Below are 20,133 nucleotides of genomic sequence, written 5' to 3'. Positions count from 1 at the left end.
TCACTGCCTTTAAATAGGACACACTTTATGTGATACATCAGTGCAGACACCGTAAACACAAAGCATCAATACTGCACTCAACCAAGTCTAATTAACTATAAATAAGAATAATAATCTCTGCTATTATATGATTTATTGTGCAGCCCTGATCCATTTCAAAAACTAGAGCAGGAAAATATCCAATACAGGAAACAGGAACAGGAAACAGGAAGATACTTTCATTCAAACATGCATATATGTCATTTTAGGTAAAAGTCTCAGTTTAAACAAACATCAGATGAGACAGAGCAATGTAAGACAGATGTACAAGTAGTAGTTTGTCATAGGATTTGAAAACACGTAAGTAAATGTGATGGGGTACCTGAGTGTCATGACATGTCCGTTAGCGCAGAAGCAGGCCAGGCACACGCTGTTAGACACAGATACAATGTCGGCTCGCAGTACAAAAGACGACTCAGTGATGTTGTGGACAAAGAGGCAAGACTGCGAGGGCATCAAGAATACTTTGGCCTGCCTCTCGGAGCACACTACAGCCAGATGTCCCTCTCCGCAAGCGTCCTGGGACGACGAGGGTGAAAAATTTACCAGCTTGCGCCTCCGTGGTCGGTCAGGGTCCTCAGGGGCATTGAGGTCTCGCCAAACCTCATAGGGGCTTTGAATGTGTGCTCCCATGCAGTCCAAGAAGCCAAAGCGCAACACAGAGCCTTTCAGCATCATGACCGTTCCTGGGGTGTTTGTTAGAGTCGAAAAAGGAAAAGGGAAAAGAATGAAGTCTAAAACTTATATTTCTAGCATTACAGCACATTACCATGAGCCAAGAGATGCCAGAATTAGTGCTAATTAAAAGAAGTCACAGCATCTACACAAGTATCCCCACTGCAAACACTGTGTTTGTGTTCTAAGCTTTCGCTCAAACAGACCTTCGCCAGAGCGTGATGCATGAGATTAACTGAGCTTTACTTGTTAAATGAGACAGAGAATGTCAGTTTGAATGGTTCATATATTCACATGATGGAGCCTTGAATAACCTCTTATCTACTTTGGGTACTAAGTGATCATTACTTACACACTGAAGTTTGCTGGCATTTTGGCCAGACACAACATTTACTCTTTAAGAAATGATCCACTATTTACAGGAAGTTCGCAGGAGCACTTTGAAAACACAGCAACAACAATACTTCCTTTAAGTTTGCCCGGTTTTCCTTGGCACTAAATCTGTGACCTTTCAGTAATAAGCTTGCTTCTTGTGCGTTCAGTCTCAAGAAAAAAACTGCAGCTTCAGAGGTCCAGCATTTTTGATTCTATTGATGTTTTTACTCTGGGTAGGAAACCTTTTTACTGACACAGCAGGGTTTCTGAACTGGTAATGCATGTCTAAATGGCACAGGTATGTCAATACAATTGGGTGGCAAAATATATACTTGTTCTTGAGTAAAGAAACCAGTGTAGTATCGTGCATGACAATGCCAATGCCAAGTTCTCTATGACAACAAATGTCTGTGTTATTGAAACAAAAAACAAGTTTCTGTAAGTCTGAGTGGGACCAGGGGAGAGTTGAGCTTTCAAATGCAGCTCCATGCAGTGTTTTAGCATTCAGCTCATATGTTTTGGTTTTCTGGATTGCAAGTTTACTCTTCTGGTTCAGTCTCACACTCTCAGAATGTCATTTTCAGACACAGTAGGTAGCTGTTTTTAGCTAAAAACAAGCTCTGATAAACCCACTGTATGCTAACCTGCCAGAATTATCTGAGAAGTTGTCCTCGGTAACTGTTTGTAAAGGGAAGCACTTTCAAAAAATACTTTGCAGGGGACATCAGTCACATCGACTTGGGCTCTTATGACAACCTCTATCATTTTGCTTAGAACTTGTTACAGATTTTTCTTCAATGTCTTCTAAGTGTCAGGTTTGTTTCAGTGGGAAACTCTTGAACCTACTAATGTATCAACTGTAGAAAAAAACATTTTGTTATGTGTGAAATAATTAAATAGGCGCTAAGTAGTCTGGATATTCTTTCTTGATGAAACTGATCACAATTTTTAGTTAAGCTAGCTGTTAGAGCGGCTCCATTACACTACTCCAAATTCCACTGTGCGAGTTTCATGACAATTGATTACAAAGAGAAATGGGGAAAAATTCAGTACTATTTTTGTGTTATGGTATTGTAAGGTCATTTTAGGTAATGTGTTAAAAACAGGATGGTTCGTGCAAAGTCATTTTGGGTGTGGCTCTAGAAAAACAGGAAGCCAGCCCGACTCTTGGCAGGCTCGACATCAGTCTTTGAGGAGTGAGAAGAGAAAGGTGGTTGTGTGAAAGATAGACCATTGCGTGCAAAAGCCTTACAATGTCATAAAAACAGGTAATGTGTGTGTTCTGGCTGATGACATTTGATATGTGTATAAATATGCGATATACAATGGATGTCTTGCAATAAACCAATTCAATTCTACAAGTTGATGCATAAGGCAACCCTCTGAGATACAACATAATGGCATTGTTTGGCAGGATGGAAAGGGTTAAAGGATGATGGTGACTGCAACCCGGCTTGGGCGACACTCACAACACAGTGGCCGCAAAAAGGTAAAGAGATTTCTTTTTTGATCTAATGTGTGATCTCACACCTGGCGCAGTGGGCGGCGTCTGACACTCTCCAGGTCCTTTTTTCGTTATTTCATCAAGAACATTCAAACACTGAAAGCCCACACTGGGCCTTTTGTCTGTCACATGTCGAGCATAAAACCTATTACAGCTTCAAAGCGACAGGGAGCAGAACATTTTCAATAAAAAGGGGGTACTCTGAAGTGAGACTGCAATACTCTTGAATATGTTTAGTCTCTGTTTTGTTGTACTGAGTGAAAGTGAATAGTTTCAAAATGCCAATAAAATTAAAACAGCAGAAACTGTTACATGTTACATGTTATATGTTACATAAATTTAATTGAGTAGTTCTTAATGTCTAAAACTTTTAATCTTGTACCAGATTTTGGTATTGATTATGGTGTTTACAAAGCTGAACAAAGTTTAAAGCCCTAGAACAGATTGTAATGTGGTTTTACGATGTGTAGTTGATTTTCTATTAGAATGTCACTTCTATTTAATCACAACTTATTTGTCTTATTTTAAGTCTATTACTGAGAATTGGGAACATCGGGACACAACTGCAACTATGTAACAAGTTATTAGACAGGTTGTAAATATATATAAAATACTTAATTCTGAATTTAAACCAAAAGTGAGCACATTAAAGATTTTGGTATTACTCAACGCAAAAAATCTGTGATGAAACCCTAATTTACTGTGACTTACCACTGGGGCCAATGGTGACAGATTCCTCCATCCTTTCCTCTTGCTCAGTGGGAATGGACATTGGGATGAGTAAGACCACACCTAAACTGGTGCCTACCCACAGACATGGTGTGGGTTGGGCGTCACTCTTTCGACCATATGACTCTCCGAACTGCAGAGTGGTGATTGCCTCTTTGGTGTCCCGGTCGATGCTGGACACACTGGAGCTGCGTGAGCGGCTGAAGGAGTTTTCACGACTCTCTGCAGCAGCGGTCGCCACCAACAGAAGCACGGCAAAGACATAAAACAATGCAACAGGAGAGAGACGTGAAGCAGTTAAGAGGGGAGGTGGAGAGAGAAAAGTAGTAAGAGAAAGGTAGAGTTGGAAGGAAGAAATTTATGGGGGGTGGAACAAAGAAGAAATACTGATGGTATGAGAGGACAAGCTCAACAGAGAAAAAGTATGCATTAAGGAGCAAGAGTAAAAGAGCGACAAAGTCAGACAAATATTCTAAAAAGGTCAAACAGGTTTTCTTCAGCAGATTGTATATAATATAACATTGAAACAAAGTGCCATTGAAAAGAGGTGAGGAGCAAAGTGACCAATTATTATAAATGGACAAACATACTTCAGCACCAAACCCTGCGTACACACTGCCGTTTGTCTTTGTTTCTCTCACACACACACACACACACACACACACACACACACACACACACACACACACACACACACACACACACACACACACACACACACACACACACACACACACACACACACACACACACACACACACACACACACACACAGACACACACACAGGCTGGCAGTAGCACCAAATCTAAAAACCTTTTGAATTCGTTTTGAGTGCTACCCATTCAGGTTCTCCATTGTGTACTTAAAGCGTCCATCATAAAAGTATTTCTGTATTGCTGCATTTCTGAATTATTTAGAGCCAGGCAATGTGCAGCACTGCATTCCCAGCCTAACGTTACACAGAGTGCAGACTTTATGTAACAACAGCCACAGATGGGTGCAAAGCCTGGTGGACACATATCTGGCTGAAATGAATTATTCTTCGACAGATGTTTGATTCTGCTCTTGATGGGGGGGTTGGGGGATATACTGTACAGTGTGCTGAATGCCAAAATGTAGGCTGCCTGCAAAACACACACTATGCACTGCTAGCGAAACAGCATCACCCCACTCCTACTCCTCAGGACAAGCACTTCTAGGCACGTTTTAAATGAAACAGGGCCACATGACGGACTGACATATTGAGTGACGGACGGACGGACGTATATTCATCAGCAGGACAGCAGTTGATGGGTTTGTGGCCGAAGCCCCCTTACCTCTCTCGCTCCAGCAGTAGGGTGTGGTGGTGGAGTGCTCGTCGTGGGAGTACATAGTGACTCCGTGAAACTGCTGAAGCATTGCCCTCCTGGATGCATAACCTACTAATCTCCCACAACATGAACCCCATAGGACAAACCACATGTCCCCCCCACCCAATGCCCCAAAGACCACACATACATTCACGCACAACAAAAATGAGTGTCGCCATCCAGCCAAGAAACGGACAAGACGTACAGATGAACAGCGGTACCAGAAAATGACAGAAAGGGAAAAAAGAAATATGCAACTGAGAGAATGGAGAGATTGGTTCAAATATATACAGAGACAGAGATAGAGAGTGCGACTGAAAATTAGGAAGCTTGTCTATGTTTCTGGTGGCCACACAACCTCTATTAGCATTATCTTTCTATACTCTAAACCATTGTCAGCACCGTCTGCTCAACTACACATTTCTGGCAAGAGCAGCATATTTCCACGCTTTGAATGTTATCAATACCTCTGATGTACACTATGTGTGCTCGATTCGGAGCTTCTGTACAAGACTGTAGCATGACAACAAAAATGTTGGGCAAAAGGTTTTCGACTGGATCCCACTTTGCAAACTTTTTCCCTACTGATGCCAAGAGTAAATACAGAGCCAATTCATTACAATTTTGACATCTCTGCACAAATTATGCTAATAAGCTGGTTGTTTTGTTTCTTGTTTACCACAATATTGAGCCAGCATCAATATATTTAGATGTTGGTCAAAATTCTGGTATCATGACAACACTGCTGTACGATGCTGCTGGCAACCACACAGAAGAAATAGCCTTTTGCTGTGAGTCTGGGCAGCAGCAGCTCAGTTTTGCCATGTGTCGCTGGGGTGTGTTTATGCTGTGTGACAGAAGCCGTGGGGTGCTGGCTAATGAAAGTCAGGCACAGTGGTACTCTGACAGGACACAGGGACCCCTGGGGGGCCCTTACAGGGAGCTAGAGGTAGGCGAGGCAGTGTCAGGAGGGTGATAAGGAAAATCAGATAATCTGAAGTGTTGAGACAGTCAAAGTAGCAGATTTTCACACATACACTCCCACACACACTGCAGAGAGACAAGGACAGACACCTTGAGACTACGTTTAAGTCATTGCTTTCATTTCTATTTATCAGTTTTGATTTAATATCAATTAGCATGTATACATGTATCAGATGTTTTCTAGGATTAAATTGTGTGCTTTTAATTGGAAACTACTATTTGACCTTAAAATATGATCTTAAAAATTAGTTAGCTAGCAAGAGAGACCTAACCTATACCAGATTGTATATAAACATGAACGCAATAATATAGTTCATTCATATCACAAAACAATCATCATATACACTGACATCACAATCGTGAAAATTTCAGCTAATAAACTCAGAAGTCCCCCTGAGAGGGATGAGTGCTGCAGTTCATTACAGTAGTACGGTGCACAGTACCATTAACTGTATTCCTCAGTTCAGATAAGTTAGTTAATTACTGCAGAGATTGCGAAGAAATGTCTCATAACACAGAGCAAAATAATTGCAGACCTACTGCTTCATCTTTTGGTTTTTAATCTTGCAGTCAGCCATGGATGTAGGTGTGTGTGGGTGAGGACTTGTCTGTCTTTTGAAAGCCTCTTCAGCATCAGGACAGGTAGTCACTGAGTCACCTCAGCTCTGTGCTATGGTGCAGTGAAATATATATTTTAGTCCTGCCTATTTTCGTGAGGAGTGAAATATGTATAGTATATGATACAAGGTTATTTAGCAGTTACACTGGGGTGAAATAACGCTTCCTAACCTCCTATACTAACAACCAAATCAGCTAATAACACACAATCTATCTTATTGATTTTCCTGAAACAACCACTACCAATTTTATGACCACATCCACATAAATCATAATTATATAAAATCATGCAACTGTATTTTTAATATTTAATAGGTGTGCTCCCTATCAAAGATGGGAGGTATAGCAAAAACTGTACATTGAGCCTGGCTTCCCCTGCCATTTCCCTCCTCTGTCTCCTTGCCTGGCATGCAGGCCTCATTAACATCGGCCTTATCTCCAGCACCGCTTGTTGACCTTTAATTATTCCATTTATCCTGCTGGCTCTTCACTGTGGTAAGCCAGAGTGACTGATAAACAACAGTGTTAAATGTAGGCAACAGATAGTGAAATACGCTAACAGTCTAAACAGTCTACACAGAAAAGCTATTTACATGTAATAAACAGTCATAACAACCACTGCAGACTTTGGCTATTCTTGACTTTTAGTGGTGCTTCAAAACTCATGAAACTTTACACATACATCAGAGGTGGCAAAACTTGATATCTGATATGTCAAAGTCAAAGCCTGCCCCTTCAAATTTTACGTGATGTACGAAATGTCGGCAGATGTACAGACTTAAAAAAACCCTCCTGGTACGAATTTGGTAGGTGACATCTAAAGACCATTGCGATGCTACATTGCGAATGATTTGAGTTTTCATGGAATGTCAAGTTGTAACTCTACATTGTCCAATCTGCCCCAAATCTCAAGCTTGATAAGAGTCCTGATCATAAACTATATGTCAATATTGAGTCATAGTGCCACCTACTGACAACATAAAGTCAGGCTTTTATGACAAACATCATACAATTTACATACAATTTACATGGTGTGGTCCACACATGATATGCAGCAATATGACATATAATTAGAGGGTACCAGATTGTGGACAGAGGAAGTGATAGTTGCTTCCCACATGCAATGTCCAATATTCATCCAAATCATTCATCCATGTCAGTTGCCCTCTGGGAAATGTATTGCTGCGTTAATATTTAATTTATTTAGTATTGCCTATGGGCAACAGGAAGTGAGGCCTAAATGACACATAGTTCATCAAATGTATACACGATTTCCAATATGTCATCTCCAGCACCAAGTGTTGCACACAGGAAATAATATTTTACCCATTGACACAGTGTCAGATACTCAGAGCCGTGTCAACCAACTTAAAATAGCAATACCACGGCTGCTGCTCCATCTGACACAAGTGTGGTGCAAAGGCACGCTCATCGCTGATTGCAGCTTTAATTCAGATTTCCTCTTCATCACATGCTCTTTGTCAGATAAACATCTTACTTTCTGGTTTTAAAAAACCCCACACAGACACAACAATAGTTTGAATATAAATTGATGTATCAACAAAGAGAAAGAGGAGCTGCAATGTGAAAATACTGAACTACAACAGAATTCATCTAACTAAGCACTGTGGAGTGCTAAAATGACATTTCATCAACAGAAAGAAATACACTGGTTACCTACGTACAGGCTATCATATCAGTATGCACAGCTATAGTTTCAAAGCATTTGTTTCTACAACTCAATCTAATTTTTGATTGATCCACACACAGAATAATCTGCAGTAAATCTGTTAGTCCGTTCACAAACAAACCCATCAGTATCATACAATGATATCTATTTAGAATATTTTCCAACAGCCCAGCAAATTGTATGTGGAGGGTAGAATATTCATCAAACCCTACAGTATGTTGGTGTTTGAAGCATGAATTTGCCCATAAAACGTCACTGCAAGCTGCCTATTAGATTATACAACATCATGTGCAGCAACATGACATTTTGGTCTGAGGATGGCCCAAAAGGAAAACTGGTGGCGTGCCCAGATTGGAAAAGATTTATCCAGTGACATCCAAATGAATAAATAGAAAGAGGCATTATAACATGAACAGCAAAAATGTCTATGAAACACAGGAGCATGTTTTTTTAGGTCGAATAAAATGTCATGGAATAACGGCATTTGATTGTGTACTGACAGAGAGACAACTAGCAGTTATCTTCTTAAGTACCCCAGAAAATGGGTGGTTGCTTCACATAAGAATCATGTTTGGTTGATAATGCAGCTGTAGCCCAGGCAATGGCTTTAATAAAACATTCAGCTTATACTGTTATGTTATGAAAAACTGCTTCCCTCTCAGCTCCAGGTCACTGTTGTATAATGAGGTCGATGAAGATGGCAGTGTGAATCTAATTGCAGAATTGGTTAAGGGCTGGTGTCGACTGTGACATAATGAAAACAGCACTGCACCTTTCTCACAAGTTATTTTGCATCAATATGTTGCGTCTGCATGTAGCCTTTATCATTATACGCTAATACCAATATTTAAGTATTTATAGTATATTCAATTTGGTGTCCTACTTGAAATAAGTTTAAATAAAATATACTCTATTTAGCTACACATTTCTTAACTGTGTATTGTATGCTTTGCATTAAGTATGGTGATATTAACCCATATTGTGTATCGTATGTTTGTACTGCAGAATACGGCCTCAAAATCGAAATACCTACAGTATGTAGGGTTTATCTATCTTTCATGCAGATATATTAGGATGACGCTCGTTTGACTGCCAACATTTCAAACCTGTTTGTAACTCTCTGTCAGATGCTCTTGCAGGGTGGCTAGCTACAGTATGACATTTTGGGAACTGTCAGTGTTGAGTCTCCTATGGAGAGATTAGCCTGTTATGACCTGACCGAGGCTTTGTGTTAATCTGACAGAGCCCTGACTAAAAGCACGTACAGACTGGACCATGAGTGAGTGGTGTGCACAGCCAGAGATTTCCACCTCAGTGGTCATGACTTTAAAGATGATGCATCAGCACAACATGAAAGCAATGCAGTGCTTGAGGTGCATCAGTCCTGCAAATCTGCAAGATTATGTTGTTGATAGCAGTGTTATAATAATATGATTGTGAAGTCTTTGATTGAAGTATATGGAAATTTGCACACAGACTGTGTAGCTGTTCTGTATGGTAATCTGCTGCTTAAGATGTTACCTATTTCACACTTTAAATTGGGGCTTCTCTGCCTCCAGGGCCAACATCATGTCTGTCAATATTTATGGTTCATCCACTTCCTAAACCTCACTTTGACCAGCGTCTGTACTCACCTTCATTTCCACCACTCTCAGAAAATCACCGAGCTGTGAATCATTTTAAAGATTGAATGTGCAGCTGAATCCTGTTAACAATCATGCTCCAGTGAGATTATGTAGTTCCAAGTGCAAAGAAGACGGTTAAAATACAACATGACAAGAGAATGTCAAGAGTCCAGTTAAATGAGAGTGGGAGGATATATTTTATTCCAAATCACTGGATGTCCTCCATTGTTGTCGTTCTTAATGGCTGTCTGTAGCAGCAGACTAAGTGCAACAGTTCATACTAACTGCTCAACTCAGTATTGATGTACAATCAGGATGAAAGCCATTTTTCTTTGTGAGTTGAGGTCATTGTCTCAAAATTACACTGCTTAGAGTGTTGTTTTAAGTCCTCACTTGACAGCACATAATTTTATGTGCTTTTGGGTTTTTACTTTTTGCTGTCTAAGAGAAGAGGCAAAATACACCAAGCGACAAGCCTAACACATGAACTATTTCTGCTTTAAAATACTCAAATGATAATATAGAAATGAATGAAAGCACTGAAATACCTGTTGGAATTGCACGCACAGACATGCAAACACAGACGAAAACACACACTTTCACTATCCACACTGATCATAGTTATATGAAGCCTGCTGGGTAAATCCATTTTTAGATGGCACAGGTCAAAGTCAGGGTGTGAGTTCAAATGAAAGAAATTAAATGTCATCTTCGGCAGCATTCCCCTCCAAGAGGACCGTGTGAGTGCAATAAAAGCTGCGCCAGTAGAAAGTTATAAAGAGTAATTCTTTCATGTAAAAATGATGGACAGATGACGACCCGCAATGTCTAAAATTCAGGCCAAAATAGTGAGTCTTCAACTAAGGCGGAAAGTAGCAAGTATGCGGTATAGAGAGACAGAGAGAGAGAGAGAAGGAGAAAGAGAGAGATACTATGTGTGATGGTGACACTGGCGACTGGAGCAGAGGGTATGAAGTTAGCAGTATAGCTGTGAATGTAACAGCGTATGTACAGTTTAGGCTATTTGTCGGTGAATAAATGCTACAACTCCTCAAAACCTAAGCCAGGTTCCTGTGTCTTGCTTACCACCTGCTGATTATAGTGAAGGTGGTTAGCCTGACCTGACCAGGACTGACCTTTAAGGTGGATCCGCTATTCTGATTGTAGTGACAATCTCAGCCGCTCCTAAACAGAGAAATGTCTGCCTGCTGAGTCGCTCCCACTGAAACACTGATATTTGGCGATGAGAATGTCAAAATGTCAGAGTGCAAATCAAGCTTGAACGGATGCCTTGTACATCTTATCCATTGCTTTTATTTGTGTGCATATCGTAAAAGGTCGTTTGAAAAATTAAAACAAAAAATGTGCATGTACTGTTCATTGGAAAATAAAGTGTATACTCACAAATGTAAATTAAATGAAAGAAACATAATAAACACTGTACAGGATGTACTGTAGCTGTGCTTCCCTAATATTTAACATGATAATTTAAAATAAATCAATCAAACACAATGGGAGTTGATGTTTTTTAAGTTGATCACACTGTGTGCCTCTTTGAGAAATATAAAAATAAAATGAATGCTTCGCTTGGCTCTAAGTTGTCTGAAAATCTGGAAGTGTGGCCACACAACATAAACTTCACGTGTGCTCCTTACTTCAGTTACCCAGTTTTTTTTTAAAAAGCAAAAAATACAGAATCTGTTTATGAGAAAAGAAAAAATGTGAGAGAACAAAAGGCATATAATCTTACTTAACAAAACTATGAGGAATTACGGGTGGGAAAAATACTTTGAGACTTATTACAATCACACTAGTCTTATTATTATAGAATTAAAAGGACAAGAAAGAAAGGCACTGGAGAAGTATAAATGAATTGGTTAAAACACTCAATCTACCAACGTTCAGGCTCGTCGAACAAGCATCAGTATTAAGCGACACAATGCAAGGGGCCATTTCTTGCATTCAAATCAAGCATAACCTGTAGTCCAAATGTTGTTAGGTGATGCTAATGCAAGCTGCAGAAATTTATAATCAAGGTAGAAGAGTGAAAAGTAACAACGCATGAAGAAATCGTTGCTGTAATGATAACTAGTGATATTGATCATGTTCATCTGATAACTGACACCTGTTAGCTGATATCTAGTTACCTCAGTGTATAATCATGTCTCCTTAAATTACATTCAAATACAACTAATCTATAGTGGCTATTTTTGTTTTGGGGGAAATCAATTAAATGATATAATGTGTATTTATCAAAGGTTCTGCAAACTGTCAATATATTTGATTTAATTACTCTACATTATCTGCTCCTAGAGCCGGTGGTACCAGCTGTTCCTAAGTACAAATTTGGCCTAATAATAATGTAAGCAGGGCTGCTAAGTTTTGAGTTCAGCTTAGAGTGAGTTTTGTTCCTGGGTAGGGGGTAATTTGACCCACTCAACCTTTCTCTGGCCTTGTGAACACGTTTTTCGCAAGGCTTTTATCTTTTTGCCAATTTGTTAGGTAGCATTTTTAGATACATGCCAGTTATTCCAAACAAACTGGAAAAGACATATAATTGGCAGCGGGTGAGGGGGTTCTCCATCCCGAAAAAAAAGAAGTAATTTAAAACAAATTTCCTGCATTTCTACACTACCTAATTCAAGTAACAGCCACCTGCACTATAGATTAGTTAGATTTAAGGTGCTATGAAAACCAAGAATGTATCAAGAACAGTTTATCATGATAAAGTTAAAGAGCAGCAGAAACAAAGAGCGTCCCCATAGTAATTATAATAGTAATTCACTCTCACTCCTAACTGTGTGCACATGGAGCAGGAGGAGAGGGAGAGACACTGTGCTACTGCCAGAAGAGCTGCTGACTTAGATTACTCTGAGCAGCTTGCATGGCAATATATTACAATATAATAGATTTCTTGCTTTCCCCCTGATGGTATAAATAACTGGCTACTGCACGGTGCTGAAGTTAGCCTGTGTCACTTTGTCTTATCTGTCTCTGCGTTGTCAGTGTCCTCTTTTTGCACTGCAACGTTATCAGTCTTGAATTTGATTTTCACTGTCACTGGGTGACAAAGTGGACGAGTGGCGTGAGAGCGTGTGAAAGAAGTCAATGTTTGAGACTTAGCAGCCCTGTATAAGACTACATAAATAAAAACAGGTTGCATCACACAACCTAGTACTTACATATAAATTAGTTATTACAGCCAGGTGCATGTGTTACATAGCTAACTCAACTAGCTAACTGACACAATAATGCCAGTGTTAGCTTGATAATATATGGACTGCCTACATTGATGAGTAAAAGAGATAATATCATGTATGTTCAACATATATGACCAAACACTTGACTTAAAGGCTAAGAAGAAGAATATATTAGAAAATGTACAATATGCCCCAATCACAAACGTTTCTACCAATAATGTTATTAGAATTACTAAATAGACTAATTAACATAGGGTAGGTAGTTTAAAAAAAAACATATTTACAAAGGATTGGCAGGTGCATTAAATATATTATCTGAATATTTCCTAGCAACAGATTTACACATAAAAAAGGAATTTGCTAGCTAAGACTTTTCTTAAGTTAGTGAATACAAAACTAGCTAGTATATACCAAGTAATAGTTTAGGTTTTCTATGCTGCAAACTTGCATTAGCATACGCTTAATGTATCAGGCCTTAATCCACTTACCCCAGGGTGAGAGGATGGCATGCACTTGTTAAGAGGGACGGTATGTTATAGAGGTTTAGGGATGGGAACAAGCACACACCTTCAGTGTGGGACACAGGCAAAGAGATCTCCATGCAAGCAGCGGACTGGGCCTTGCGGAAGGGCGGTCGGCCAGGGCCTCTGCGGGTAAGCCGTGGCCCCTCCTGACCCATCGGGATGCGAGGCTTCCCCGCCGAGCAGGGCTGGGAGGTGGGGCTAGTGCAATGTCCATTTACATGATCTGTAACAACGGCAAAGCATTAGCAAACAATACAAAGAGGGAAATAATGAAACTTTCTAACATATTCTATCCCACTGTCATAATATCCATCTGCATGAGCAATTTAGTATACTACTGAGCAGTGACATCTGAACAGAAATCTGCCAAAAAGAGAATTTTGCTTTGTTTTTTTTTAAGGAAATAGCTGCAGTTTTTGCACCTTATTGGGAGATTTTGCCATAAAAAATAAAGACTTAAAGGACCAGTGCACAAGATTTAGTGGCATCTAGCAGAACAGACTTGGCAGAAATGGAATATAATATTCATAAGTATGTTTAAATTAGTGTATAATCACCTGCAAATAAGAATCATTGTGTTTTTGTTACCTTTTTTGAGAGTTTCGCAGCCACTGTAGGTTCTCCTACATGCTTGGAAGGGTAAGGGGAGGGAAGGTGTATTCAATTTGGTTGCAATCTGCAACCTGAACGCTAGATGCCACTAAATTTTACTCACTGGTCCTTTAATGGTACAACTCAGTATTATACTACCTGACCAATGAAGATGGATATTTTTGCAGTACAAGAGAGGCAAGCCATTGTTGAAATTCAGATTGTCAACAAGAGAAATGATAGTGAGGGAAAAAGGGAAAGCCAAAGTGAGTGAGAAAAGGTTGCAGAGTGGCTTGAAGTAAGTATGAACAGGGAGGAGAAAGAGATGCTAGGGCAACAGAAAAGAGGAAAATGTAGAGGCAAAATTGTGAGTGCAGTCTCATCCAGTCTGTGCCACGGAACAGATATGAAAATCAAAAGTAAAAAAATAAATAATACAGAACAGGCTAGTTTCATCTCCACTTTGTTTCTTTTTTTCCCTTGTGAATTGGTAGAAAACACTGTATTCCTTTTTAATGCCAGAAAATATGGTACTTGACATTGAAAACTCTTAAAATTGAAGATAAAAGAATATCATATCTCATACCTGCTTCTTGACACTAATGTGATCAGTACTCCAAGTAAGTTGGTTGGCCACACAATCAGCTACAGATGGTGCTGACAGTAAACACTTGTTACTTACTTACTTTACATGGCCTCGCCTCAGGGACTGAGTTTGTTGGAAGCTATGTCCTTACATAATAACACTTGTGTGTGCGCAAAATAATTTGTTTTGGGCCAAACCTCGTTAATGAGACAAAGAACAGCAAAGCAGAATTGTGCGGATTGAGTGCACTCTGATTCTTTGTTGGCCACAGGTTAGCCACAGAGACAAAAAAGCTGCCAAGACAGTTGTAATTAACAGCTTCATGATACCTACGCATGAGTACTCTCTCATTTTCACTTGTCTTGAGAAAAGAGTAAATAAGGCAGTGCACTCTTCCTCAATGACATCCCTGTGGCAGTAAAACCAAAGTTAAATCTATTTGGGGTTGACAGAAGGGTCTAATCACAGTTTTCACCCTTTTCAGCCAAGTCTCTATGAAATCCATCTCTGTGGAGTCTCATGAGGCATGCATAATTAGCATTGTGCTAATTAGTTTGGGCAGTGTTCCCTCGTCACTGCCCTCTTAGTATTTGGCACTAATCATATGTCTGTCATGTCAAATCCAAGTCCCCTTTTTGGCCAGTTGATGCACAAATGATTGAATTTCAAAGTGAAGATCAAAAACTCCAGGGTGCCACCCAGTTCGTGTGCAACACCCAGCCAGTTTCTCAGCAGGATGGGCCGAAGCAATGCAAAGATTGAATACTGCAAGTCATACGGGGTCAACCAATCCAAGATCCACACAATGACGCCATTGTGTGTCTGGTATAAAGTTTTGTTATTGTCGATTTCAAACAGAGATGCAACATATCAGTAATTTGGCCTGAAATGTTCTACAGGAAACTGGTACATAGCACATAGCAGAAAGAGTGGCACTGTACCTTCACACACACGCTCTCCCAACGCAGAGATTACTTCATTTATTCTTCTAAGAGTGCGCGCACACACACACACACACACACACACACACACACACACACACACACACACACACACACACACACACACACACACACACACACACACACACACACACACACACACACACACACACACACACACACACACACATTTGTATAGCTATCTTGGGAGGAAGTTCAATGACATAATGCATTCCCTAGCCCATAATCCTAACCTTAACCATCACAACTAAATGCCTAAAATGAACCCTTACCCTAAACCCAGTTGTAGATGGACATTTCTACGTATTTATTTTCATAAAATGTCCTCACTTCCCAGGTATAAAACGCATGGTTCACGTACACACGCACACACACACTTTTCTGAAAAAAATATTTTGTTGTTTTAACCCCCTGCTGTTAAAAGAATCAGCTATTAACAAGGTAGAAGATTAGTGTTTTTCCCCTTTCACTGACAATATGCATCCTATTGCCACTTCAGGGGCACGTTTGAACCTCACAGTCAATTTAATGAGCTTAACTAAAATGTTCCCTACACTACTAACTACACGCCATTAAAGTTGTTCTTTTCAAACTTTCATTTCAAAATTTGTATTAATGCTCTTACTCTCACTACTGCTGTGAAAACAAAACCATGTGTACACCTGTCAGATAAAGAAAAGTTATTATTAAATGAAGGAAGGCATAGGTAGACACTGGTACATACTGTGTTAAAGAAGCAGAAGTTTTAAGTGGGGGGTGGGAGGGATAGGTCACTGCAGAAGCAGAGCAAAGGGAAACCTGTGATTGTGATGTATATGCAGTTAGAGATGCATGGGGAGAACGGTCAGTTGCTGTAATGCAGATGATCCAGTCAAAATGGGGAAAAGATTGTTTAAGAAAGAAATGATCCAGTTATAATGAGAGAAGTAGCGAGTGATCCAATCACTGTAGAGCAAGGCTGTCAATGGAGGAAAGGTTGTGTACAATCAGAGGATGGTCCAATCACGATAAAGCGAGAGAAAGCCTCAAATTTAAATATGGGCATGAGTTACAAATCACCTTTATAAACACTTGCAAAATGTAGAAGAAAGAAACACAGAAGATTTAAAACAAAAATACATTAAGGGGTAAAATGGACAAACTTCAGGCCATCTGGCTGAACAAGAGTAAAGACAGTGACAAGTAAACTGAAAGAAGAAATTTGGGGTGAGAATAAGAAACACTAAAGTAACATAAAAGCTCGGAAAACATGACAAAAGCAGAAACTAAATGACTCAAAAGAAAACTGTTGGCTTTCGCCTACCGTACCAAGATCAGTCTTAAGATCTGTTGGCAGACTTAACTTTCTGCCGGGTCCCTTTACTGAAACAAAAGAATAGGACACAAAGCACCAGTTAATCCCTTCAAATAAAAAATAATAAATTAAAGAACAAAAAAATAAAATATTAAGTAGGTGTCAAACAATGACCAACTAAAGGAAACAAATAATAATTATGGAAATCAATCAAATGAACAAATAACCAGAACATGCAAATTGGTGCAGTTGCACACAGCAGGCGTATTTTCAAAATGCATGCTCCATTGTTTTCCCAGGCCAGTGCTCCCAGCAATCTCTACAAGATTAATGATACCCCATACTGGGGTAATGTGAAGAACTTATACTGGACTAGAAAAAATCAAGCACTTGGAGCGGGTCTTTTCTTATGTTTGTTATTAACAGTATGTATGGAGCATATGTCTTGTTGGGCTGCAACAAGGCAAGAAGAACATACTTACATTTACTCACTTGTCTGATATTTAACAAATTTAAAATCAGATTGCTATGGCCTGGGATGTCTGACATGAAAGCACAAATAAACAGGGTGACACCACAGGGTGTCAATACAAAAATCACAGTCAGACACTGGAGGCAAGAAAATAACTTTTTAAAACATTTTGCAAGCATTTCGCAGTAAGTAGAGAACTGCAAAGGTCGAACTTGAGATGTCATGAGTCAGTTTCCCCCTCAAAAAGAAGTCAATATTTTATTGTTTCTTTGTGTTGAATGATTAACTTGACATGTGGGAGACACATGATGGGGTTTACACGATGCTTGATAAATCTAATGACTGTGGGGAAAACAGCATGACCATGAATTTGCGGTATCTATAATTCTGACCATTTAAAAATTACTGAAGAGTTGGAAAAACCAAAGGAAACATAAAATGATTCCTTTGAAAAACATGTTGACTCAGGTTTCAATCCCTCTGCCATAAAGTAGTGAAAAATAAAAGATAACAGTAGAGGACATGACTAAGAACTGAGGAAATTGTAGAATTTCTTAAATCTAGAGCCATGAAATAAATGATATCACTTATACAGTTCATTTGCTATTAAGGACCTTGTGGGCAGCTCAGTTACTATGGTCATTTAGGGGGAATGATTTCCTGTATTGCAAAGGAAATAAGGGTGATTCTCTAATTGAATTACTCAATCAGTGAATTACTGTTTGCATTTTTTCCAGGAACAAGACAAGCCTTTCAGATTAACATTGCTAATAAGATAGTAGATGAGTGTGTGTGTTTCATGATAAACCATAGTGGCCAGATGCTGCTTCAACCATATAAAATGTGCAGTCTTCGGAATGCAATGACAGAAGAGATACTCTCATAAAAAACCTGTTGCACACAGATGGTTCCTCTATTTAATAGCTCAGTGGCTGCATTAACACGTCACGCATTTTAAATTAAAAAGAAAAAAAACAGGTGGGATTGATCTGAAGAGCCAAATGGCGTTTTTTGTGAATATGAACGATAACCAACCAAACACTGCATGTATTACCATTCATTATCATGTTTTTATAACTACCATTCCATTTTTCCAGTTTGTAAATAAATATGACATTTTTTATAACATCTGTGTTGATAAATAATATTTATAATGTACTGTAATTAATGTGCTTTCTTTCATGTTGTTGGTATCTACATGACCATATTGAAACAATTTTATGGCAACAGTTTATGTTAGAATAGCCCGATTTGTGACCTCAGCACCTCATATACTAGGCTGTGATTTGGTCACATCGTGTTATATGTAAATGTAATGCATATGTAAATCTTTACTCAACTCAACTAATTCAGTAACTTTTTATGGGTACCATTAAGGCCTTACAGGAGAGACTGTCTGAAGATGTGTGCTGCTATCTGCATATTTAAATCATGCCATACGTGTCTCTACAATATGACGGCCGGCTTCATCCACCTTAGATCTTGACCAGTCAAAACAGCTAAAAATACTTTTGCTTTTGGTCGTGGTCAGATGAATGTGCTCTTATCAAGTATAATCAGGGCTTTTTCCAGCAGCAGGTTGCATCTTTACGGGTGTTTCTGTGATCTCACAAATGTCTACAATCTGCCTGGAATGATTAAAATGTTTGTGACAGGGTGAAACCAACATTTCCAGTCTGTGTTCTCTTCTCTGCTCTTCTTATCCACAGCTCTAGCTGATGGCCTGCCATCAGCACGGCCTACCGTCTGTGAAACTATTAGAGTTGCATGTTGGTTTCCTCATGGGAAAATATCATTCTGGGCAGACAAAAGATAACAGTGAGATAGTTTATAAATAAATAAATAAATCTGAAACCAAAACGTTGGACAAATGGCGATGGCCCTAAATGTAAAATCAGGGGATTATATAATTTAGGGACCTCTCATCAAATCTTCACTCTAAATGAAAAATGTACTTAAATTGGTGGGCATAATCTTCTGGGTACCCTGAATGTCAGTACAAAATTTCATGGCAATCCATCCACGGGTTGTTGAGATATTTTAGTGTGGAGGAAAATGTTTGAATGACTGACTGCCATCCACAGAGCCACGGCTAAAAAGACAAACATGCTGCTGGATGAAGGGGATAAAATTCATGTTTTAGTTTTTCTCCTAAGGTTTGCGTAGGGAACGCTATGTGACCAAATCTTACTAACATATGCAGTGCTGAGGTCACAAACGGGGTTAATGTTAGACTTGATCAGGCCACAACACTGATAAACGTTCAAAGCAAGCTAAATTCAAATTTATCAGCAACACAGCTGGCCACATGGGGGGCACCATGCAGTTAGTTAAAGATGAGACAGTGATGAATGTTAGCCTGGAGAACAAGAAGATGAGATTGTGGGTTTATTGACACACACAGTCAGAAAGACACGATGAGAGACATTCTGAGCGCCTCAGTCTGGTAAAGTAGCATGTTGCCTTTCTGTGACAAAGATGTGTGGTTCCAGTGGAGGGACAATGATTAACGCCACAGAAAATGAAGCACTTGAGGCTCTGATGAGTGAGTGAGGAGAAGTACCCAGCTGGAATACAACCCCTTCCTCTTTCCAAGCCCGCCTGCCTTGCAGCACTGCTGAATGATGAAGGATCCAAGGTCAAAACCCAGATCTGGCACATACGCAATAAAGATCACAATGTCTACCCAACTGCAGCTGGAGCAGCGAGACAATGCAACACCAGCAGTCATCCACAGACAAGCATGGAACACATTGACAAAGCTGCGACAGATGGCCTACTACTAGAAACACAGTCCCTGTCAGCTTGTTTACACTGCAAGCAACTTGGTTAATCGGTCACTCTATAATGACCGATTGTGGTGCGGGAGGGCCTGATTGCGTCTGTGTGATGAACTGCAACACTTTGATCATGAG

General features: G+C 39.6%; 1 protein-coding gene across 2 annotated transcripts in view; it reads right to left on the bottom strand.

Annotated features, from left to right (window-relative positions):
* Positions 1 to 20,133, bottom strand: part of stxbp5l (syntaxin binding protein 5L) — a 150,455-nt gene that overhangs the window by 2,847 nt on the left and 127,475 nt on the right. For both annotated transcript variants that reach the window (XM_062431651.1, XM_062431652.1), the window contains 3 exons: positions 13,357 to 13,536; positions 3,305 to 3,544; positions 362 to 725 (listed from right to left, as the gene is read on the bottom strand). In XM_062431651.1, coding sequence (XP_062287635.1) covers positions 362 to 725; positions 3,305 to 3,544; positions 13,357 to 13,536 — 784 coding nt within the window. The remainder of the gene's footprint in view (positions 1 to 361; positions 726 to 3,304; positions 3,545 to 13,356; positions 13,537 to 20,133) is intronic.

This window comes from Scomber scombrus, chromosome 13 (genome assembly GCF_963691925.1).
Source record: "Scomber scombrus chromosome 13, fScoSco1.1, whole genome shotgun sequence".
Taxonomy (NCBI): domain Eukaryota; kingdom Metazoa; phylum Chordata; class Actinopteri; order Scombriformes; family Scombridae; genus Scomber; species Scomber scombrus.
The sequence above is the reverse complement of the archived record's forward strand: the minus strand, read 5'-3'. Positions and strand labels throughout refer to the sequence as shown.